Source organism: Felis catus, chromosome E3 (assembly GCF_018350175.1).
Source record: "Felis catus isolate Fca126 chromosome E3, F.catus_Fca126_mat1.0, whole genome shotgun sequence".
NCBI classification, from domain to species: domain Eukaryota; kingdom Metazoa; phylum Chordata; class Mammalia; order Carnivora; family Felidae; genus Felis; species Felis catus.
In genome coordinates this window covers 25,923,705-25,948,558 of record NC_058383.1, presented here as the reverse complement: position 1 = coordinate 25,948,558, position 24,854 = coordinate 25,923,705, and the positions used below count along the sequence as shown (strand labels likewise).

The following is a 24,854-nucleotide window of genomic DNA, read 5'->3' as shown; positions in this document are numbered from 1 at the left end:
TTTGTGGGTTCAAGCCCACATCAGGCTCTGTGCTGACAGCTCAGCTAGAGCCTGCTTCAGATTCTAGGTCTCCCTCTCTCTCTGCCTGTCCCCTGCTCATGCTCTGTTTTTCTCTCTAAAAAATAAATAAAAACATTACAAAAAGGGGGAGGTTATCATGTAGGGGAGCCTGGGTGGTGGTTTGGTCTCTTGGTTTCAGCTGAGGTCATGATTTCACAGTTTCGTGGATTCGAGCATGGAGCCTGCTTGGGATTCTCTCTCTCCCTCTCTCTCTCTGCCCCTCCCCTGCTGGCTCTCTCTCTCTCTCTCTCTCTCTCTCTCTCTCAAAATAATCAGTTTTTTAAAAATGGGCTTAAAGTTTCAATTAAGCAAGATGAATAAGCTCTAGAGATCTGTACAACACTGTACCTGTAGTTAACGATACTGTATCACACACTTAAAAAATGTGTTAAGAGGTAGATCTCACGTTAATGGTCTTACAACGGTAAAATTAAATGTAAGGGGTGCTTGGGTGGCTCAGTCGGTTAAGTTTCTGACTCTTGATTTCGGCTCAGGTCACGATCTCATGGTTTTGTGGGTTCAAGCCCTGCGTTAGGCTCCGTGTTGAACTTGGAATCTGCTTGGGATATTCTCTCTCTCTCTCTCTCTCTCTCTCTCTCTCTCTCTCTGTCTCTCCACCCCCCCCTCTTTGCCCCTCCCCCACTCATACTGTCTCTGTCTCTCTCAAACAGTAAACTTAAAGAATAGCATGTAGAAATAATTGGACAAGTGCGTAAAGACACAGGCATGCACACGTACGTCCAGGTGTATGGGTTCGTGCTGGCACAGCATTGGAAGCTGTCATCACAAGGGATTGGTTAGATTTGGGGATCCATGTAGGTTCAATGGGATGTTGCAGGGCCCATTTAAAACGATGGAAGACCATGATGAAGATCTGTACATAATGATGTAAGGGTGTTCGCAATAACCGGTGTGTCCAACAAGGAGGCTACGTGCCTTGCTGTGTGTATTCTAAGTGGTAGCATGGCCCGGTGTTCACGTTGGGCCCTGGAGTCGGGGTGCCTGGGTCTGAATCTCAGCTCCATTGCTTCCAGCTGTCGGGACAGAACAGTCAAGTCACTTGTCCCTACCTAACCACTCTGAGTCTTTTTTTTTTCATCTTTGAAACGGAAGCGTTGATTCCTGTTTTGGGGGGTTTTTTGCACAAATCGAATAGGACAATCGATTTGCGTTGCTTGGTGGAGTCCCCCACTCGTAGCACTGGAGTGTTTGTTGTGTTTTCAGGACTGTGGACATGATTTTTATATCTGTATGAGAGAACTGGGGAGGGGGGATGTCGAAATAGCACCGGAAGGTGAGATTTTGTATCGTCTTAACTTCCTTTTCTTGGCCTATCTGTGTTTTCTAACTTTTTCAACCAAATATAATGCATTACTTCCATTTCAATTTTCCTGAATCCTGAAGTATGAGGAGAAAAAAAGGGGCATCTTAAATTTCAGGTGACTTTTTTCCCATTAAGTTGATTTTAAATCAAGTCAATATGTATGGAAGATTGAAAATTTGCTGGTCGATCTCTGTGATCTTCGGGAGTCTCAGCAGCCACACGGTGGCCCAGGCTCCTGGGAAGAGGTACCACAAGCCTGACTAGAAAGAGAGGCGCCCCCACCTGTTCAGTTGAGTGACTAAAGCCTGTAGGCAGGCTTGATGGGTTTGAAAATTTGAAAATGGGAACACTGTTTTTTTTTTCTTCCTTATTTTAATGAAAAGGACAAATCGGATTAAAACAAAAGGTACGTGTCATAAGGCATTCTTCCTTTTATTTTAAGCACCAGTAATCTCAAAGGATGGCGGAAGCTGGGAACACAGCTTTCCCAGGGAGTAAAACTCTAGGAAATCGTTACTGTGCCAGAAGAAGTGATTAAAAAAATTAGGTCACCCGAATAATAATAAACTCTGATTCTTCGGGCACTTAAATACGGGACTTGCAGCATCACATTAAAAAAATGTTAATCATTTTCAAAATGCAGAAGAATCCATGTCATTGTGGAAGGTGGTGTCGAAAATGGGTGTGTCTCATGCCTAAAAACTCTGAGTGGCTGGGATGTGTCATTTGGGACATGAGGCCATGCCTCCCAAACAGGGGGTTGTCAGTTTGGCCGAAAATATACAGGGCAGGCAGTAAGATAGGGGACAGGAGAAATGGCTTCAGCCATGAATATCTACCATATGAAATTTCAGATTGACATTGAAATCCAAAAAAAAAAAAAGTCAGTCATTATTTAGAAAGACTTTTTTGCTGTTTGAAGACAGGATCCCTGCCCCCCATACAACTGAAATAATATTATAGTAAGCAAAAAAATGGACTTATGCCCTCAATTTCAGGCACATTCTGCATGGAAAAAAGTAACCATCTCTTAAGATCTGTTTTTGGGCAGTGAAAACAAATCCCTTGGTAAGCTTTTCATCATTTTCAGTAGCTTTTCGTTTGCCAGAGGTGGTATGGGAGGTGTAGAAGGAGAAAGTTCTGGTCCCTGACATGAGTGGTGGGTCTTGTCTGACGGGGAATCCATGTGGTCCCTTGCTAAGCTGTGCAGTGCAGTTTGTAAATGTTGGATGAATGAAGAGGAAAGTGCATCTTTAGAGGCCGGACAGGCAGTTGGGCAGTGCTGGGTTCAGATTATGGCTGTGTTGCCTTGGGCTCCTTGATCTCTTTGTGCCTCAGTTTTACGAGCTGTAAAATGGGGCCAATGCTAGAACCTTCCCTGAAGGGCTGTCCTGAAGTGACCGTGATAATACACATCAGTGCGTGGCCAAGAGATAGGGACACCAGGCAAAGCAAGCGGCTGCCATCCTTCTGTTTGGTCTCTGCGGGACTCACTGAGGCAGATGGGGGTCTGGGCTGACCTGCAAGTCAGGAAACAAGTAGGGGGTGGGTTCAGGGAGTAAAGGAAGGGCCCAGGGAAGGACCTGTACATGTAGAGGCAGGTAAGAGGCATATTAAGGAGACCAGCATTACTGGAGAAGAGGGAGAAAGTGGGCTGGCTGGATGTGGACCGGGTTACAGAGTCGGCGAATGTGGTGTGGTGGAGATCAGGCAGAGCTTGAAGAACTTCCATCAGGAGGACGATGGGAAACAAGCAACACTCGAACCTCAGACTGGCAGGTGCAGACCAGGTGGATGAGAGAAAGAAGAAGGGTTGGTAATCCGCGGAACAGGAAGGAGAAGATTTCTGTAATCAGAAAACCTTAATAAAAATACATATACTGGAAAGAATCTTGGGAAAGACAGGTGAAAAGGAGAAAAAGAGCCACCTAAAATCCTGCCGTGTTAACATTTTGATATGTTTCCGTACTCGTATTTCTCTGTCCGCTCCGGTTGTTGCTCTGTATTTTTGTTTTAGAGGTAAGGATTTTGTGTGCGTAATTTTGTGGTGCTTTTCCCTCAGTTCACATCAGAACAAATACCTGTTGTTAAGTTCTGTGACCCTCAGTCATGTCAGGAGGTGTTCGGAGTCGAATTTGTTGGATGTGAGGAGTGGAGGTGGGAAGTGAGTCAGAGATGCTAAGCCCTGGAGCCCTTCACATAATCACCTCTTCCTGAGGCTCTCTGGGTGCCAGGCCCTGCGTTAGTTCCATTGCCTGGTCTGCCTTCCTCATGCTCGGCTTCCCGAGGCTCGGTTTTGTTGTTATCCCTGTGATACAGATGAGGCCCCCGAGGCTTACAACTTGCTAAGGTCACACCACTAGAAAGAGTCAAAGCCATGTAGCCATTTTATCGGTAACTCTGAACCCAGGAGATCTCTCAACTCCTAAACTCTTTCTAGAAACTGCTGTTAATGGCTATACCTGAGGAGGGATTTAAAGGCCCTAACAAACTGACTCATGGGACTGTTACCTAATGGGCATACTACGAGTTGCCCTGTAAATTCTCTAAGACGTGATGCGGCTGGCGGTGCACATGTAGCACTAGCCTTGGCCATTGCTGACTTCTGCCGAAGCGTATAGGCATATCTCTTTCATTCTTTTGAATTAGGAAAAAATTGCCAGTGAAAGAGAAATAATATGAGAAATTAAAATTTTCTCCTTGTAATGTGTGGGGTATAGGATTTCTTTTTATTCGCTTTGAAATACTTTCTTTGAGACTTGGACTGGCGGGGGAAGGGACATAAGATCAGTTTATGATTTTGCCCGCCCATTACGTTTGCTTCATTCAGAGAAATAAGGAAAATAGGGTATGTATATATTCAATCTATATATATTTTTTAATGAAGCAGTACTTATAAACACTGATTGGAAGGTTATGTAGCAAAAGCAGAAATACAAATCTGGGAACACTCTTAGCTGCATGAGAGTTGCTCTCAATTTAGAAAGCTTTTAGAAACACGGTATTGGTCCAACTTCTTTTGCGTTTCCCGTACTTTTGAAGTAGGTAAATAACCCTCATCTGGAGATGACATGAAAAATCCAATAGTTAAATAAGATGGTGGTTATATAAACTCGTATATATTAATGAATTGTCACAAAGATCTCCCCTTTCCCCGCAATAAAGCGTGAACAGAAAACCTGGTAGAATAGTCTAGTTAATGGTATTCTACCAACGTCAATTTCCTGGCTTTGATAATGCAATTGTAGTTAAGTAAGATGTCACCATTGCGGAGAGCTGGGGGACAGTTACCCAGGACCTCTGTTATTCTTACAATTTCTTATGAGTCTGTAATTGGTTCAAAATAAAAAGAACTTTTAAAGTGTATCAGCAACAATCAGAACAATAATGTTCTATGTGTGGTAGGGATTCCTCAGCCATTAAGAATAAGGTAGATGTGTGTGTACTGACGTGGGAAGAGGGAGGCCCATGCTAGATTCTTGAGTAAAAAAAGCAACTTGTGACCCCCGTGTGTACAAGATTATTCGTTTTTATAAAACAAAAAATCCCAAGCTGGGCTTTTACAAAAAAAAGCTATATATTCACGGAGTATAGACAAAGGTCTAGAAAGATAAACACCACACTGTCGACACTGGTGATTTCCTAGGAAGCAGGAGTTAGGAAGGAAAGCATTCACATTTTACTTACTATAAGGTGGTATGGTTTAAACTTTTTTTTCCATAATCGTTTCTTATTATAGTGTTTTGTGTGTTTTTTTAAGTTTATTTGGAGAGAGAGAGTGGGAGCAGGGAAGGAACAGGAACAGAAAGAGACAGGGAGAGAGAATCCCAAGTAGACTCCGTACTCTCAGTGTGGAGCCCGACCCGGGGCTGAATCTCACGACTGTGAGATCATGACCTGAGCCTAAATCCAGAGTTGGACGTTTAACCGACTGAGCCACCCAGGTGGCCCCAGTTTTTATAGTTTTTATGAAAAAACGAATATACAAATAAATGTAGGGGCCTTCTGAGTCTCCTGTGTCCTCTAAGTTCTGATGTGTGTGTACGAGCTAATATGCTGAGCTGCACACTTTCATGGTTTATCCCAGCCAATAGGCTTGTTTCGATCTCAGTCTGGTTTGAGCTATTGTTCCTCTTGTTCTTGCCAAAGATAATCAATCCTGTCACTTCTCAGAAGAAATGTATAACCTCTAACAGACCTGCCTGAGATCTATATCATTTGGCTCCGTGGGCACTTGTGGGCATTTTCTGTATTCCTATATTATCACAGAGCTTTTAAAAATTTTTAAGTTACATTTTTGGATACATTTTTAATGCATTTGTATCCTGTGAAAAAGAGAACTTTTGACGCACTTGTCTTAATGGCCAGGATGTTTTGTCCATATGTTGGCATTTGCCCTAATTCATCTTGTCAAAGGTAGTCGGCCAAGAGCTCGCGTGCGTGCACATGGGTGTGTAAGAGAATAAGCCACATGAGGGCATGGTTTTCTGATTTCCTCACTGCCTTGTCCCCAGTGCCTAGAATACTACTTAGTGTCTTAAAGTTTCTCCATAAGTAGGTATTGAATGTGTGATTATTTGTGTGTGTTGGGCAGTATCAGTCTGATAATCCTGTAGAATCTCTCTTTCTCAATCTTTTCCAGAAACCACTTTGATATTGGTCTCCAAGAATGACTTTTCAAGTATAAATATCCCATGAGAGGGTTAGGGAAGCCACTTGTGACATTGGCAACTTTATCATCAGCTAAGATGCTTCTGACTATAAGAAACAAACACCTAACTGGCCCTACAAAAATAATTCAGTGTGTTCTCTGACACAACAGGTAAAGGCCGTGGGCGAGGCAGGTTCTGTCCATCATCCTCAGATAGCAAAGTGGCTGCAGCCGTTACAGTCATCACATCCAGACATGGCAGCATCCAGAGGCAGAAAGATGAGGAGCCTTCAGTTCCTTGGGTTCCTGTTTAAGAACAAGGAAACCTTTTCTCATGCGTCAATTGTATAAATCCCCCATTAGCAAAGGGAATGAGACCACTGTGATAGGTTTGGATCTGTGTTAATTTGCTCAGGCTACGTTTTAATCCCTTCTGACTGTTATAACAAAATACCACAACTGAGTGACTGATAAGTAACAGGTATTTCCCACGGTTCTAAAGCTGGGAAGTGCAAGATCAAGATACCAACAGATTTGGTGTCTGGTGAAGGTCTGCTTCCTGGTTCGTAGATGGCTGCCTTTGCTATGCCTTCATGTGGCACAAGGGAGCTTTCTTGGGCCACTTCTTTAAGGGAATTAATCCCATTTGTAAGAGCTCCACCCTCATGACCTGATCACCTCTTAATATCCTCGCTTTGGGAGTTGGGTGGTCATTCAGACCATAGTACGTTGCCCTAACAGACTGGATGGCTTAAACAAAAAAAAATATTTTCTCGGGGCACCTGGGTGGCTCAGTTGGTTGAGCATACAGCTTTGGCTCAGGTCATGATCTCTGGTTGGTGGGTTCGAGCCCCGCTTTGGGCTCCGTGCTGACAGCTCAGAACCCGGAGCCTGCTTCAGATTCTGTGTCTCCCTCTCTCTCTGCCTCTCTGTTGCTCGCTCTCTCTCACTCTCTCTCTCTCTCAAATAAATAAACATTAAAGAAAATTTTTGTTAATGTGTGGAAAATTTATTTTCTCACAGTCCTGGAGGCTAGAAGTCCAAGATCAAAGTTCTGGCAGTGTTGGTTTTTCTTGAGGCTTGCACTGCCTTCTCACTGTGTCCTCACATGGTTGTTTCTCTGTGCATGTGTGTTCCTGGTGTCTCTTCCTCTTAAAGAGACACCAGTCCTATTGGATTAGGGCCCCACACTTTGGACCTTATTTCTCATTATTACATCTTTAAAAGCCCTTCCTCCAAATGTAACCACGTTGGGCTTTAAGGCTTCAACATAAGAATTTGCAGGAGACCTAATTCAGTCCATAACAGCACCCAGCCTGATATTTGTGGTGCAGAAACAGAAACCTGGATGAAATCAGGGTTCTGGGGTACAGCCAGTATCTCCATCATCAGCTTTTACCTTAATTATTCAGGCAACACTAGGACACAAAGGGACACATCTGGAAGGGGTGCAGTTGCACTAAAGAAAACTGGGGGCCAGAATCCTACAAATCTCATTTCCACCACTTACTAGGAAGTGACTTAAAGTCAAAGTATCTGAGCTTGGACTTTCTCTTCTGTGAAGTGGGAATGACTTAGGCGGGTCTCCCAAGGATACTGTGAAACATAAACAAGAAAAGGCAGCAGTGGTGCTTAGCTGGGAGCCTGGTGAGCACTCTTTCTCCTTAGTTCTACTGTTGACCTTGTCTGTGCCATTCAAAACCTTACCCAAACCACTGACCTAAAGGATACCTCTACCATTGATTTTTTCTTTTTTTTTAAAGAACAAGAGCTCTTTGATTAGAAGTACGTAATTGTCTTAAGATAGCTCTAAAGCCATTAACAGTATTCCAGTGAGTAAAACATTTACTTCCTTTTGGAGGAAATATATGCCTCAAAATTCGTTGGGAGGAAAAGTGATGAGGTTAGCCTTTGGTGCCAGGCTGCCTGGGTCATGTCTGGCCCGCAGTAGCTCCGTGTGTCACCTTGGTCCAAGCAGGCCACTCACTATTACATGGCTCGGTCTCTCACCTGTGCAGTGGCAGAATAGAGAGCCTGCCTCCTGGCTGGTTGTGAGAGGGGGCATCATGAATGGGGAGTGCATCTCACTATGGACAGTGGGCGCTAGCAAATTCTCAGTGAAATGGGGAGGACCTGGAGGGGGACGGTGCATCACAGGAGAGGTGGGGAGTCAAGAAACTTCCATTCTCATTGGTGTCTAGGGTTCAGGAGACCCCTCACCATCCTGGGGTAATCTTGCACGTGTGATGGTAGCACTTGGGTCCTCTGGCAAAGGGGGAGGAGACCCAGGCTTCACCAAGTCAGGTGACTGGTCCAAGGCCCCCATTGTCAGTAGTTGGTGAGACTGGATTTGAGCCCAAGTGTGCCTGATGCCTTAGGGCATCAGGGCCTGAGGTCTTACCCATGATGTTTAGTGCCATACAGTTGAACTCCTCCCTGCCCCTGACTCCCTATCTTCGCCAGACTCAGAGTTCTGGAAATGGGCATGTGGCTACATCTGTTTTAGAGTATTACTTTGGAGATGTCTTTGTGAGAAATGTCATTTCAGATTCTCCAAGTTCATGACTTTCATTATTATTTTTAATTAGGCCCTGCTAACTGAGATGATGGAGAGATGCAAGAAACTAGGAAACAAGTAAGTATTTTTAAATTCATAAAGCATGGTTTGGAAATGGAAGTCATTTGTTTTTGTTGTGTTTTGTTTTGGTTTGGTTTTTGAGCTTGGCATGCTCACGTGGGCAAGAGGGTCAGCAGAGCGCCAGGATGGCACAGAGGTCAGGAAACTGGAGTCTGATCGCCTTCCTGTGCCTGGCTCTACTCTTTCTCAGCTTTGTGAACTTGGGTCACTTACTTGAGTTCTCTGCCTCAGTCTCCTCATCTGTAAAATGGGTTTCATAATAGTCCTTTCCCCATGGGGCTGTGGTAAGTGGAAGGGTTGAGATAAATTCCGTCTTCCTGTCTTCCAGGCACAAGAGGTTTCTCCCCACTTTTCCCTTCTGTGGTAGATGTCCCTAAGTCACATGTCCCTAGGTCCCAGAACAGTGCTTTTTGTAAGAGATGGGGGTGTATATATTTGCAGCATGGATCAATATTATTACTTGATGTTTAGTTTTATTAGTGCACCATGCTCATTTTGCATCTGTTTAAATGGATGTGATTGCTTGCTGTCCGTCAATCCAGCTAGCCGATTCAACATTTATTGAGTTCCAAGTAAGTACAGAACACTGTGTTAGTCTCCAGAGGTTGCCTTTTTACTCCAGCCTTTTAAAATTCTTTTCCAGCCTTACCTTTAAAGAGCTTTCATTTATCCTTCCCAGCAACATATGTGCTTAAAATTAAAGCACCTTTCATTAAGAGGAAGTTCTTCTGACATGGGGCACTTGGGTCTTGCAGCGCCTTGCTGTTGAATTCCGTGATGTCCGCTTTCCGGGCCGAGTTCATCGCCACGAGGTCCATGGATTTCATTGGCATGATTAAAGAGTGTGATGAGTCGGGTTTCCCCAAGGTAGGCTCTTGACCAGATGCTCAGTGGGAGAACAGATAGGCACTGTTTACCCGACAGCTCTCGAGGGAGAGGGTCCTGTGTGGGGGTTCTAGGGCCAACAGAGAAAACAGGCATTGTTTCCGAAGAACATGCTGGAAGGTGAGTTAGTGATTGGGATTGTTAGACACATGTAAGTTGCTGCCAGTGTCTATTGAACTAAGTCTATTGAATTAGCTCGCTGTGAAGTATTTAGGAAAGGCTTGGGCTTCCATCTTTTAAAAATGTATTTTCACTCATGATTTATAAAAAGCTCTGTCCACAAGAATGTTGTGTCTCATGAATCAGAGCAGTGCACAGAGCCAGCTCTTTGTTTTGAGTGTCTCTAACTTGCATGTAGGGCTGCGGTAGAACTTCAGGAAGATGTTGGAAGATTAGCCATGAGACGAGCTAAGGGTTACAGCCTTTTCCTCTAAGCCTCAAGGTGCTCTGATTTAAAATCTCCAGTATTGCAATGGTTTGCTATTTTTTTTTTTTTTTTTTTTTTTTAAGCATCTTCTTTTTCGCTCACTGGGGTTAAACTTAGCCTTGGCTGACCCTCCTGAGGGTGATCGACTCCAGATTCTCAATGAAGCTTGGAAAGTTATCACTAAGTTGAAGAATCCACAGGTGGGTGACCATTCAGACCTCAGATAGACTGCCTTTTGTCCAAGTCTGGCAGTAAATTCTTGGTTTAAAAAAAAAAAAAAAGATATTTTCACTAATCCTACGTCTGGGTTTTTATTTTGTTTTAAGAAATAATACTATTTAAAAAAAATTTTTTTTAATGTTTATTTACTTGGAGAGAGACAGACCGTGAGCTGAGGGGGTGGAGGGGAGGGGGCAGAGAGAGAGGGAGACACAGAATCTGAAGCAGGTTCCAGGCTCTGAGCTGTCATCACAGAGCCTGACATGGGGCTTGAACCGACAAACCATGAGATCATGACCTGAGCCAAAGTCAGACCCTTAACCGACTGAGCCACACAGGTGCCCCAAGAAATGATACTATTTTAAATTATTTTTGTTAACCTATAGTGGAGATTTGATAACTCTAAAGGTATATTTCTTTGATTTTTCTATCCTAATTATGTCTAATTCTTTAGGCTTCAAGATGTAGTAAAAGTGTAAAGTGAGAAAAAATATTTGAAACTTTGAAAGACCTCTGCTCTGACTTAGCAAACAGCATCCAAATGCAGCTGTCTATAGTATTTGGATTTGAAAATATCAGCTGAGTAGGATATTCTTAAATGGAAGCTCAGCAGTCCAACGTATAATTAGCAAAAGGGAATTCTAATTGTTGCCCCTTGGATGGAGGTGTGGAAAGATGGATCCACTGCTGTTAGGTGCTGGAATAGTATGCAGCGATGGCCACAGTCTTGTAGAGTTTGGGTTTCACGTCTCACCGTCCTCGTGGGCGACACATCAGCAAGTTACGTGGCCGCCCCTGGGTAAATGGCCCTGCCTGTCTTCGGCTGAAGGACCAGCTGGGCAGCCTTCACCACCCTTCAAACCATTCCTCTCCTGCCAGCAGCATATCTCAGCTTGGCTGCTTTAATGGCACCACAGACCAGGTGGCTTGCAAACAACAAAAATTGATTTCTTGCCCTTCTGGAGTCTACAAGTCTGGAATCGGGGGGACACCGTGGTCGGATTCCGGTGAAGGCCCTCTTCCGGATTGCCGACTGCCAGCTTCTCCTCCTCCCTAGGTGGAGAGGGAGTGAAGGGGAGAGGGTGTTCTGAGGTCCCTTTTATCAGGACATTAATCCTATTCATCAGGGTTCAACCCTCATGACCTCATCACCTCCCAAAGGCCCCACTCCTAATGCTGTCACATTGCGGGGCTACGATTCTCAACATATGCGTTTTGGACACAAACATGTAGACTGAAACACAGCAAATAATTGAATGTGGGTGTGTAGCATTTGACAGTCATTTACCAAGAAGGAAATATTAGAGTTCAGTTATAACCTCCTTGCCAGTCACCGCATTTACAGTAGTGTGTTGAGAATACTGATCTAACTTAGAAAAATTAGAAGCTTGTTTACAAAATCACATACCTATGTTAAGTTGAACAAAACCCTCACTAAACTTCAGCTGTTGAAATTCTGTTTAACCCGAGTGGCTAACTAAAAAGCTTCTTTAGGATGCGGAAGTCCAAAGTCTCTGGGCCTGTGGGGTCTGTCCCTGAGTGCTTCAAAGCACCCTTGCATCAAAAGCCCATGTTAATGGTTTCCTTCAGTCTATAACTTCTCATGGCCTCATTAAGTTCACCTTCTCAGCTGGCTTTTCTTGTGTGAATGACATAAGTGTTTTCTTCCCTCCCATTTTCTCTTTTTTTTTCTTCTCCTTAAAGTGTCAGAGCAGAAGAGATACACTTGCAGACTGTATTTTTCCTCGAGCATTTTTTTTTTTTTCACATGAGTGTTTTCCAGGGAAGGCAGCTCTATTTAGCTGTTAACTGCCATTTCCATGACCATCCCGGTGTCTCTCTGTGGGTCCCCCACCCCCACTTGAATCTAACACAGAATTTCCTACCTAAAATCTTCAGTGCTTTCTTAACCTTTTTACGACCTGTACATCACCTCTCTATCAGAAAAAGAGTTTATGGTTTTTTTTTAATTTTTTTTTTTAACATTTATTTATTTTTGAGACAGAGACACAGCATGAACGGGGGAGGGGCAGAGAGAGAGGGAGACACAGAATGTGAAGCAGGCTCCAGGCTCTGAGCCATCAGCCCAGAGCCCGACGTGGGGCTCGAACTCATGGACCGCGAGATCGTGACCTGAGCTGAAGTCGGATGCTTAACCGACTGAGCCACCCAGGCGCCCCAGAGTTTATGTTTTAAAGGCAGGATGTCTGGTTTTTTTTTCTCAGAACCTGCAAAAATCACATTTAAGCAAAGCTCTTCAACCAGATCCACGGTCAGTGTCTCTGTTGAGGTGTGGCCAGGACTCCTGACTTTGATCTCCGCTGCCCTTCAGTTTTTCCCAGATTTCTATTATGGCCCAAGTAGTTATTCAGAAATGGAAGTCTAGTTAGTTTCCAGCAACTCCTGTGTTTCTATATAACTTTTGCTTCTTAGGGTAAGATAGATCAGTGGACTAGACTTTTCTGTAGATGAGCCAACAAGTCTTGGAATTCCTATCACTTGTCATCTCTAGTGATGATCAGAACCCTTGAAGGGATCTGCATGTGATGAGCTTTCACTCTAGGGTTAGCCATGGTGTTCTTGTTGTAGACACATCTTTACTTTTTCTCTGTAGGACTACGTTAACTGTGCCGAGGTATGGGTGGAGTACACCTGCAAGCATTTCACGGTATGTGCGGCTGTGGGATCATTTTGGGAAGAATTATGGTTTTTTTTGTTTTTTTGATATCTTTTAATGTTGGTTTGTTTTTGAGAGAGAGAGAGTGTGAGCAGGGGGAGGGGCAGAGAGAGAGGGAGACACAGAATCCGAAGCAGGCTCCAGGCTCTGAGCTGTCAGCACAGAGCCCGATGTGGGGCTCAAACTCACCAACTGTGAGATCATAACCTGAGCTGAGGTCTGATGCTTAACCAGTGGAGCCACCCAAGCGCCCTTGGAAGAATTATGTTTTTATTCGTGTTTATAATAATGAATAAGGCTAGAATAGGCATTTAGGCATTTTACAGTGGTAATCGTCCTTAATTTATAAAAATGGCATCCTTTTATACTATAGTGTGGTGGAGGGTTGATATGCGTACTGTCACAAAAGTGTCATGCTCGCATGCAAATTGGGGAAATGCTCCATTACCAAGGGAAGCAGTTTTTCCCCCATAGGATCCCTTAGATGCTTACATTCTAAAGTGCATTGGGACTCTTCCTGGGGGTCCAGGAAGTAGCATTTCTCCAACATATTTGACTTACGGGTAATTTTTTTCTAAGCAGAGGGACTTCTTTCCCTGTGCCCAGACCAGAACCTCAGTCTGGGAAATACTGTGTGTGTCAGAGAGCAGACCTTAGAAGCAGGCAGGACTGGGTTCACATCCTATTGCCAAAATGCTTATTTTTTTTTTTTTAATTTTTTTTTTCAACGTTTATTTATTCTTGAGACAGAGAGAGACAGAGCATGAACGGGGGAGGGGCAGAGAGAGAGGGAGACACAGAATCCGAAACAGGCTCCAGGCTCTGAGCCATCAGCCCATAGCCTGACGCGGGGCTCGAACCCACGGACCGCGAGATCGTGACCTGGCTGAAGTCGGACGCTTAACCGACTGCGCCACCCAGGCGCCCCTAAAATGCTTATTTTTATCCGCTGTTAAAAACTGAATTCAGGCATTCATGCCGAAAAATGCATGTATTGTGAATTTGCTACCTAAGGAAAGTATATCCGCGTGATCATGGTCCATATCACGAAGTAAGGAATAAACCCCCAAGCTCCCTGGACTCTGCTCCTAGTCACAGCCCCCAGCCTTTGGGGGCCACCATCCTGCCCTCTAACTTGATAAATTGGTTTTGGCCTCGTTTTAAACATTATATAAGGCTGGTCTGTTGATTTTGTTTATTTTGTCCAATTTTTGTTTTATCCTTATTTTGGAAATTTCAGACATATGATTTCCCTTATAATCCTCACCCAGAAATGACCAACTCGTGACAAATCTTGTTTCATTTATATCCTTACCCCTGGATTATTCTGAAGAAAATCTCAAACATTGTGTTTTCATCTGTCAGTTTTCAGCACATGTGTGTTAAATATAGGATTCCCTTAATCTTACCCCAACAAAAAAAATTAGTAATTAATAAAAAATTAAAATCATTCAATATTCAGATTTCCCCAGTTGTCTTGTATTTTTTTTAATTGTTCAGTCAGGATTAAAATAAGGCCCATACATGGCAATAGACTCCTAAGAGTTCTTTTAAATTACAAATTCTCTCTCTTTTCCCCTCCTCCTTCCCTTCCCCTTTTATCCTCCGTCTGTGATTTATTTGTGGAAGAATTTGGGTCTTTTGTCCCGTAGAGTTTCCCCATCTGGTCTGGCTCGTTGTGTCTTGTGGTGGTGTCCACTGTGTTCTTCTGCTGTCTATTTCCTGTCAGTGGGCAGTTAGTTCTAGAAACTTAATCAGCTTCAGATTCGATTTTTTTTTTTTTGGCCCTGCGGGTGCTGGTTTGCTACTTCTCCTGGGAGGCTCATGGTGGCTGGTTGCCTCCCTGTATCGTGGGCAGCCGCTGAAGCTTGTTGCATCTCATAGTTTCTTAGGGGCTGCAAATTGGTGATCCTTGGAATTATTAGCAGCTTTTCTTTGTTTATTAGCTGGGATACTTGTAGAAAGACGACCTCCTCATATCAGGTATTTGGTTACCCTGAAGTGCAAGTTTGTACAGAAAAAGGCAGGATTGATGCTGCTTTTTCTCCTCTGCTAGTTGTAGGGTAAGGATTTGATTCCTCAGCATCCCCAAAGGCGACCAGTGAGTAGTTGTTGGTATCTTTCATGGATTTAAATATACTTGAGGGGCGCCTGGGTGGCTCAGTCGGTTGAGCGTCCGACTTCAGCTCAGGTCACGATCTCACAGACCGTGAGTTCGAGCCCCGCGTCGGGCTCTGGGCTGATGGCTCAGAGCCTGGAGCCTGCTTCTGATTCTGTGTCTCCCTCTCTCTACCCCTCCCCTGTTCATGCTCTGTCTTCTCTGTCTCAAAAATAAATAAACGTTAAAAAATTTAAAATAAATAAATAAATAAATAAATAAATAAATAAATAAATAAATAAATAAACTTGAGTTACATTATTCTTGCTGATGCTCATTTGTCCCCTTTGTCCAGTGGGTGTGTCATCAAGTGGCTCCCGAGTCCTTCTGACATGCTCTCCATAGTCTTTGATGCCCTCCTCGCTTTCTGTTACAAGATGTTCCAGCTGCCCTGGCATATTTCTAATCCCAGTTTCAGAATCACCCCTAAGCTAAATCACTTAACTTGTCTGAGCCTCCACTTCCTCATCTGTGAAATGGGGATAATCCCGTTCATGCCAAGGAGATGAATGAGCATTAAGTGAGAGAGTAAATACAACGGCAGCTCTTTAGATGACAGATATGTGTGATACGAATACCTTAAGTAACAAATACTAAGCACTTTACCTGTGAACTGTGCAGCCTCATAGAGACCTTCCCAGGAGGCTTCACTGTTCCACGGGTCAGTGTACCCTTTCTGTGGAGAGGCAGATAGTAAATATTTGGTGCTTTGTAGCTCATACAATCTCTGTCACAAGTATCCAACTCTGTCATTGTATGTGAAAGCAGCCACAGACAATAAGAGTGAGCACAGCCGTGTTCCAATAAACTTTGTGCACACTGAAATTTGAGTCTCATAATTTGGGTCATGAAATATTCTTTTGTTTGAATGTAAAAATCACTTTCAGTTCGTGGGCTGTACAAAAATAGGCACAGGGCTGAATTTGGGCTGTGGTTGGCCGACCCCTGATAGAGATGACAAGAGTGAAGTGAGCATCAAGGTCGCTCAGCTGGGAGGGGCTGGCTCTGTGCACTTCCCACAATGCCTCGGTGCTCCTGCCGGTGCCTGGGGAACAGCCTGGACAGGCAGGCAGAAAGTGGCTCGGCTGATTTTTACCAGCATCCAGGGAAAGCTGTAACACCCCAGAACCTTTGAGAACAACATTTTAGTCCTGACCTGGTGCAGAAGTAGTTCCCTTCAGGGCTGTGATATAGGTGGAATTTCTCCCCTTATACTATTTCCTGCAGAATATTTGAAACTATTTCCTGGAAGGTGTGTGATATATTCTGAAGTTATTTGTCCTTGCCACCAGAAAAACAGCGACTGCCTTTCAGTGTCTAACACAGGTTTATTTTCCCCTCTTAGAAACGAGAGGTGAATACCGTTTTGGCTGATGTCATCAAGCACATGACTCCAGATCGTGCATTTGAAGACTCCTACCCTCAGGTAACGGATTTGCTTCTCTCATTTCCACACTGTTAGAAATTTTATTCTGTTGAATCAAATAGGCATGTTGCATGGGTCAGGCTGTAAAGTCAGATAATCTTTCATTCAAATCCTAGCTCCGCTGTATCCTCGCCATGCTCACTTTACTCAGTTACTTAACCTTGTGCCTCAGTTTTCTCACCTATAAAATGGGAATAATAGTCCTACACTCAGAATGGTTGTGAGGATTAGGTGAGATGTCATATGGGATCCTCGGGCACATTTGCTTGGCACCAGTAAATAAAGGGCCTGTGTTTTCCAGTTAAACTAATTTTTTATTTGGAAATAAGGTCCAGCTTCTTGGAAAATTGGAAGAATAGCTCGAGAACGCCCATTACTCTTTACTAAGATTCACCAGCTGTGAACATTTTCCGTGTTTGCTTTATCATTATCTTGTGTACACACGCACACACATCAATATGTGTTTACATTTTTTCCGACTCCTTTGAGGTTATGTTGGATACATCATGTGACTTTGCCTCTGAAGAATTCAGTGAGTATTTCCTAAGAAGAAGGACATTCTCCGTGTAACCACAGTTTGGGAATCGACTTCAGGGAATTTGACACTTACATTTTCCTATTGGCTACTCCATAGTCCATACTGTAGTTTTGTCAGCGGACTCAATAAAGTCCTTGATATCAGGTATTTTCCCCCCTCCAATACAGAGTCCAGCGAAGCTTCATTTAAAGTAACTTTTGACCTAATTAATAATTGATTTTGTATTTAATAATGTGATGTTCTGGCATTTATTGCCTGTGATCAATTTCTAGCTTAACTTAATACAAGATAATTAATTACATGTTCTTGTGAGAAGTTTAGAATTCTCTCTAACATTTTGGTAAGAATGTTTTCACCATTTGCAGATTAAAATAGTTCATCATTAGAATTTACTGAGTAGGCACTGACTACCTGACATTTTTCTAGGTGTGATGAAAGCAATATATAGTTGCGCACAACAGGCTCTTGGTAAGCATCGTTGAGTGAATAAAGCATGTGAGGGCAAAGTTCGTATCCCTTGTGGGTCATCAGGATCTTGGGCGCAGATGAAGCCTGAGTTGCATTAGAATTTTTGTTGAGGAGCTTTTGGTAAGACTTTGATCCTAGGGACCCATTTAATTGAAGACTTTAACACAGTAATTTTACTATAGTCCATTCCTAAGAGAGAGGAATAATTACACCGTACAACTCTGTCATATCTAGAAGCAACGTGTAAAAGGTACCCCAAGGATCAGCCTGCATTCGGGACAGCCGCCCATATGAGTTGTGAGCCCCTTGTCTTAAGTGACTTAAAGAAATGATTTAGGGGCGCCTGGGTGGCGCAGTCGGTTGAGCGTCCGACTTCAGCCAGGTCACGATCTCGCGGTCCGTGAGTTCGAGCCCTGCTTCAGGCTCTGGGCTGATGGCTCGGAGCCTGGAGCCTGTTTCCGATTCTGTGTCTCCCTCTCTCTCTGCCCCTCCCCTGTTCATGCTCTGTCTCTCTCTGTCCCAAAAATAAATAAATAAATAAAAGTTGAAAAAAAAATTAAAAAAAAAAAAGAAATGATTTAAACAGCGGTGTTTTGAGTATAAACACAAGTACTTGTCAGTGAATTCTCTCTTCTTGACAGTAGCCAGGGGCAAGGATTTATATTTTCCTTAGAAAAAGCACCTCTGTGGTTCTCCCTGCCAGCAGGACTGGGTACATCTCAGGGTGAGGGCAGGTGGACATCGGTACCTGGGTATTTGGACCCGACCTTACGGACTGTGCACCATCCCGGGGTAGTGAGTGACATGGCCTTTGACTCCACTGGCAAACTCAGTTCATTGCGTCTCCACAGAAGTAGTCAGTAAATACAAGGTCATGATGGGCTAGAACAGGGGTCTGTAAGCTGACCCATCGGCCACATGTAGCCCATCAGTTGTTTTTGTGAATAAAGTTTTATTGGAACCAGCCACACCCACTCGTTCACATGTTCTCTGGGGCTGCGTTTGAGCTTCCATAGCTGAGCTGAGCAGTTGTGATGACTCTGTGGCCCTTTGAAGAAGAAGTTTGCCCACCCCTTGCATATTCATAGCTGCGTTGAATGGAGAGCTTCCCGAGGATACACATGACACTGCTCTAAGGCTCTTACGTGAACTGTCCCATTAATCCTGACGGTGAGCAAGACACTGCTTTGCTCTCCATCTTACAGAAGACGATGATGAGTCTGAGCAGTGGCTTCCGCAAGACTGCAGACTAATACAGGGCCTAACCCACCCTAATAATTCCCCTTTCCTGAGTGATCCAGGTTTCCCTTATTGTGCTTGTAATTTCAAATAATGAAAGAAGGTTGCCTTTTAAAAATATCTAAGTTCTGGGGTGCCTGGGTGGCTCAGTCGGTTAAGCGTCTGACTTTGGGTCAGGTCATGATCTCACGGTTCGTGAGTTCGAGCCCCCATGTCCGGCTGTGTGCTGACAGCTCAGAGCCTGGAATCTGCTTCGGATTCTGTGTCTCCCTCTCTCTCTGCCCCTCCCCTGCTCACACTCTATCTCTCTCTCTCTCACAAATAAATAAGCACTTAAAAATTAAAAAGAAAACTAAAAATACCCAAGTTCTATTAAATAAAATGTGTTTCCTGTGTGATTTTGCAGCTTCAGTCGATAATTAAGAAAGTGATTGCCCACTTCCATGATTTCTCCGTTCTCTTCTCAGTGGTAAGTAACGTGCCTTAATTACCTTTGGAAATCTGTTTCTGAGTCAGAGGTTCGCTTGGTGTCCCGGGCCAAAAGAAATACTTAATGGTTCCTTTTATAAAGTAGTTAGGTCTAAACAACCTTAGTATTTATGGCATAACAACCTAATCAGCGTCTGAAAAATGAGTACACAGACTGAAAGAAAAATATCATCTGTATTTCTTTCATGACTCACTAATGGGATGTGTGCCTGTCTTGAGCACCACACAGCCTCTCAAACATTGGAGTCAGACTGGACATCCTCTTCCTCCTCTCCTCTTCCACATTGATTTTCACAGGTGACCTTATGTCACACGTGCAGTCTAACATCGAAACTATGAAATGGTGTTGAAATAATAGTTGTCTCAGTGTCTGACAGAATTGAGATTTTTCTGTTTCCTTCAAACTTTCAAATATCCTATGATGCCCCTTCAAGTTGGCTCTGGTGCCCTGGGCGAGTACAAACCTAGGGGATCCGCTTCCCTTCCACTCCCCCCTCTTCTGGCTCCATTCATGTGCACTCACAGGAGTGTGTGTGTGTTTTAATTAAAAATAGAACTTGTTATTTTTTGGACATTTGCCATATTCTTCAAGCACCGTGCTGGACCTTGGCATGCATTGTCTCGTACCGTTTTCACAGCACTGCTGGAAGTAGGAGCACTTAGGATTCCCACTTTACAGATGGGAAAACGGATGCTGGAGGAGGTGGGGTAATGTGAGTGAGGTTGCTCAGTTAGTAAATGCACAGTCGGGATGTGGAGGTCACTCTGAATAACTGACTCTTCTTCCTCTGGTCAGTACAATTGTAAAAAAGACTGAAGCCCACTTTGTTTTTTCTGGAAAAGTCCATGGTCCTCTAAAGATTGCCGGATGGTTCCCAAAATGTTAACTGTCCCAGCCCTGACCCCTGGGAGCATGTAAGTGGTTTTAATAGTAGTAGGCCCTCTCCCTGCTTTCAGGGGAGTCCTCTTCTGAGCTGCCTTAGAGAGATGAACAACTCTTTCTCGGCTTTGACCTTCGAGGAAAATATGACCCACAAATTCCTTCCAGTAACTTGCGTAAATTGCATGTAGAGTGCTTTTTTTTTATTTTTAGGAAAAATTTTTGCCATTTCTGGACATGTTCCAAAAAGAGAGTGTGCGGGTGGAGGTTTGCAAATGCATCATGGAAGTTTTTATCAAGTAAGTGTAACACGGCATAACCGGGAGCTGGGATTCCCGATGACCTTGTGACACCTGTTGATAAGAAATTGGTTTGTGTACTTTTGAAGCCTAATGATATGGATGTATTTAACATCCAAAATAACATTGAAGGGACAACCACATAAAAGGAACAGTCATGATAGAAGTTTGTAATTAGTGCTTAAGAAGACAGAGTAGTAAGTATTAGCTGGAGCCCGGCCATCACCTACGTTGTACTCTGATATGCATTTGCAAGGAGCATTCTGTTAATGAACTCCTTACGGAGTAACATTTTAAAAGATAAAAATCAAGTCATACTCGTCAAGGTCTCAGGACTAGAGAGCTTTCCATCTTCAATGTTTAGATTTGTGATCAGTTTTCCTATTTAGTTGCTTTCCTTTTGTTGACTAAATCTGTGTTTCCCCCAACTGTCATATTGCTGGTGGAACATAAAATTATTTTAGGTGGCACATGGAGGAGAGATTTTGGTTTTGATTTTAAAAGTTGTAAATTTAGGGGTCCCTGGGTGGCTCAGTTTTGGTTAAGCATCCGACTCTTGACTTGAACTCAGGTCATAATCTTGGAGTTCGTGAGTTTGAGCCCCTCATCAGGCGCCACACTGACTGCTTGGGATTTTCTCGCTCTCTCCCTCTCTCCGCCCCGTCCCCTGCTCATTGTCTCCCTCTCCCTCTCCCTCTCCCTCTCCCTCTCCCTCTCCCTCTCCCTCTCTCCCTTTCTCTCTCAAAATAAATAAACTTAAAGAAATACATAAAGATTGTGTATTTAATTTAAGGTATATTAGATAATAAGTTTAATTGGTGTTTTCATGTATTCTGTTGGGACAAGGTTAAATTTAAAAAGTTAAAGTTGCTCTAAAGATTAATATATAGATATGACAAAATAAAATGTATTAACATGGTACCCAAAGAACCTCAGTTTGGAAAACAGAGTTAGATGTTGCTTGAATAATGTATGTTTTAAGCTTTCCTTACATTGTCTTCCTAAAAGATTAATTCCATATGCTTGGAACAAATATACCTACTTTCCCCACATAAGGACTTGTTATAAGACCTTGTCCTTCTATATTATTTGAAAAGCCAAATTAATAATTTTGCCTGGCACTCAACACAGTTATAGACAGGTTGTAGACTGCTTTAGAGGGTTCAAGAAATGTAGTAAAAAAACAAACAGGTTTGCCCTTTGCCTGGCTTAGGAATTGCAGCAGTTTTGTAGGATTTACCATAATTTTAGGAGAAGTTAGAATATGTGTAGAAAAGCAAACTTGTTATTGAAAGAGGAGTTAAGAGAAAAACAGGATATTGCCCATTCCATGTTCAGTGCCAGCTGGGTAATTTGCTGTTTTTCAGATATGTGCAGATGAGAAACTCATCCATATTTTCATTGCTGTGGGTGGACATCGCTTTTACCATTGTCTTTAAATGTCTTGTAGGCATCAGCAGGAGCCCACAAAGGACCCCGTCATTCTGAACGCCCTTTTGCACGTTTGCAAGACCATGCATGACTCTGTGAAGTAAGCCACGCTAAAGGCTGAAACATAACATGGATTGGGTCTTAATACCACGTAAATAGTACATTGGGGAATTACTGCTTTAAGCTGCCACTGTGAATAATATCATTTTGTGGTGTCTATTAAAATTCTTGCTAATGAGGACATTCCAGCCCAGAAGAAGAGAGAGTGAGGGTAACCTTCCTGCAAACATGAGATGGCAGATGTTTTTACAAAGGGATTTCTGTTGAGAGAAAAAGACTGGTTTCATCCAAGTGAACTCAAACTCCATGTCTCCTGGAGACTTGAGAGCAGCAGATAGGGGAGTAATGAGTTCACTCATCCAGTAACCTAAGCTTCAGATTTCTCTCATTATTAGCCAGCTATTTGAAATTCAAATGAAATGGCATATATTCCTTACATGAAGGGCTCTAGTTGTTTGGCAGACTTGAGGCCCAGTCCTGTCCATCCATTGGCCTTACCTTTTGGGTCAAAGGCCAAATTATGACTCCTTTGCTTTCTAGTTGTTTTTTTCCTTACGTGTTTCCACTTGGTTGTGTTGAAGCAGTTCCTGCTTATTTGTGGCTTAAATTTTAGTCCCCAAAGAATTTTTAAAGCACAGCAGCTTGATTCAGTGGAAAATGTTCTAAGAATTGAGAAAATGGTTTTGGAACTTAACCATCAACAAGATGAATTGTATTTCTTTTTTTTTCTTCTGAATTTTGGAATCTTTGTTTTCATGGCTTTGTGTTTGCAACCTCAGGAAGAGTTCTAAAAGTAAAAATATCAAGACTTTTCATAATAAATGGAACCAATGAAATTTTTAGTTGAGCAAAAATAGAAATAAAGGCACAAAACACATCCAGAAAGGCACTCTTATTGGTAGGATCCTGGGTTTTAGCTTCAGTAACATGGCAGGTTTATTTCTCTCTTGCTAAAGGTGTGAGACCAGAAGGTTGGGGTAGGTAGGTCTGCTTTAAAGCACCAGCCAGGTCCCTGCTGTCTCGTTGCTCTGCTATCCCTCGGGGATGTTGTCCTTGTCTTCCTGGGGGCAGCTGGCTTACCTCCACCATGGGCATGTATAGCCCATGGGCATTGATGGACAGTAGTTTTCTTTCTAGGAGGAAGCTTGGAAGGCTCACCCCACTTGTACTTCCATCCCATTGGCCAGAACTGTCATATGGTCACACCCAGCTACAAAGGAGGCTGGGAAATGGGAATCTCAAAGAATGAAAGGGACATTGCTTTGTTAGCGAGTGGTAAGCAGTCTTTGCCAGTACTTTCCCCTAGAACGAACCAATACACAAGAAACTTGGCTCCTGTTTGCTGTAGGCTCTTAAGTTTTCTTTAAAAATAAACTTGGGGGGGCACCTGGGTGGTGCAGTCGGTAAGCGCCCGACTTCAGCCAGGTCACGATCTCGCGGTCCGTGAGTTCGAGCCCCGCGTCGGGCTCTGGGCTGATGGCTCAGTGCCTGGAGCCTGTTTCCGATTCTGTGTCTCCCTCTCTCACTGCCCCTCCCCCGTTCATGCTCTGTCTCTCTCTGTCCCAAAAATAAATAAACGTTGAAAAAAAAAATTTAAAATAAATAAATAAATAAAATAAAATAAAAATAAACTTGGGGAACTGTTAAGAGGCCTTCACATGTGTAATGAAAACTAAGGACATGGCATTTTCTTATTTATATTAGTATTAATATTGCTATTAAATAGAGGTAGTTGCCATCTGTAATGTACTTTAAGATGTCTCCCCAGAGTGAGCTGGATTGATGGATGGAGAGGGAAGGGGATAGTTATGTGATAGAGCAGATACTGTAAAAGGATAATTGTGGGATCTGGGTGCTGGATGTATGGATATTTGCTGTAAATGTCTTTTGACTTTGATGCATGTTTGAAATTTTTTACGACAAACTCTTGAACTAAACTCCTCTGAAATATAAAGTTTGAAGTTGGACCTTGCTGTCCAAATTCCAAGGGAAAGAAAGTGAACCTTTCTTGGAAACACCGTCTTTGAGACAGATGAGAAACACACATTTAAATTATCTTCATTTAGATTATATATTTTCACCAAAAGAAACACAGCCTGTTGGGAGTTTTTTAAATCTAAAAAATGCACAGTGTTCTTACCTGTTAAATTGTTTGCTTCTTCTGTATCCTTTAGAAACTTGCATTTATTACCTCGATGTTAATTATGTACAATTATTGATTTTAGTGCACTCACTCTTGAGGATGAGAAAAGAATGCTGGCATATTTGATTAATGGATTTATAAAAATGGTAAGTCTTGGGGAAAAAGTTGCAGTGTGCTTGGAATGTGATGTAATTGTTTACTCTTACTCCGGGGAAAGCAGTTAACATTATGTTCCCTGGTGCTTTTCATTTTTATTAAGATAAGATGAAATTAGAAAACATCTTACATTAGCCAGCACTCCCCTGGGGGCAAAGAGAGCCAAGACAAACTGGCTTAAGGAAAAAATAAAGGGGAGGGTGGGGTGGGGGACTTATTGGCTCATGTGACACGAAGTCCAGGAATGGAGCAGCTGGACACGGGTGTCTCTGTGGTGTCGTCAGGACCTGCCGTCTGTGTGTCTTTGGCCCATGGTTCTGCTCTCGGGATGTCCTCCCAGGCAGGCTCACTCCCCTCAGGGGCTCTAGGTTTCCATTCCTTCCAGCGCTGCAGCCCAGCAGGAAGGGTTCCAGCAGAAGTCCTGGGACTGAGTCTCTAGATTGATTTGGGTCACTGGCTCATCCCTGCACGAATTGCTGCAGTGAGGGGGAATGAGCACACGGACTGGCCAGGCCCGGGAGACATGCATACGCCTGGGCAGCCCAAATCACGTGGACCGGGAGTGGGGACGAGGGGCTCCCTGAAGCCCCCGATGTGCTGCTCATCAGGTGATGGTAAAAAATGATTTGGGCGGGGGATGGGTGTGGACACAATGCCAAGCACCTGCTCTCCCATTGTTTTAGTTA

At 43.3% G+C, this 24,854-nt stretch overlaps 1 protein-coding gene across 8 annotated transcripts in view; it reads left to right on the top strand.

Moving 5' to 3' along the window:
- VPS35L (VPS35 endosomal protein sorting factor like) overlaps positions 1-24,854 on the top strand; it is a 118,586-nt gene that overhangs the window by 54,444 nt on the left and 39,288 nt on the right. For 7 of the 8 annotated variants that reach the window (XM_045047678.1, XM_023247154.2, XM_023247155.2 and 4 more), the window contains 9 exons: positions 8,624-8,670; positions 9,429-9,540; positions 10,069-10,185; positions 12,819-12,872; positions 16,385-16,465; positions 19,117-19,179; positions 20,293-20,378; positions 21,829-21,909; positions 24,095-24,158. In XM_045047678.1, coding sequence (XP_044903613.1) covers positions 8,624-8,670; positions 9,429-9,540; positions 10,069-10,185; positions 12,819-12,872; positions 16,385-16,465; positions 19,117-19,179; positions 20,293-20,378; positions 21,829-21,909; positions 24,095-24,158 — 705 coding nt within the window. The remainder of the gene's footprint in view (positions 1-8,623; positions 8,671-9,428; positions 9,541-10,068; positions 10,186-12,818; positions 12,873-16,384; positions 16,466-19,116; positions 19,180-20,292; positions 20,379-21,828; positions 21,910-24,094; positions 24,159-24,854) is intronic. The other variant, XM_045047680.1, reaches the window with a different exon arrangement.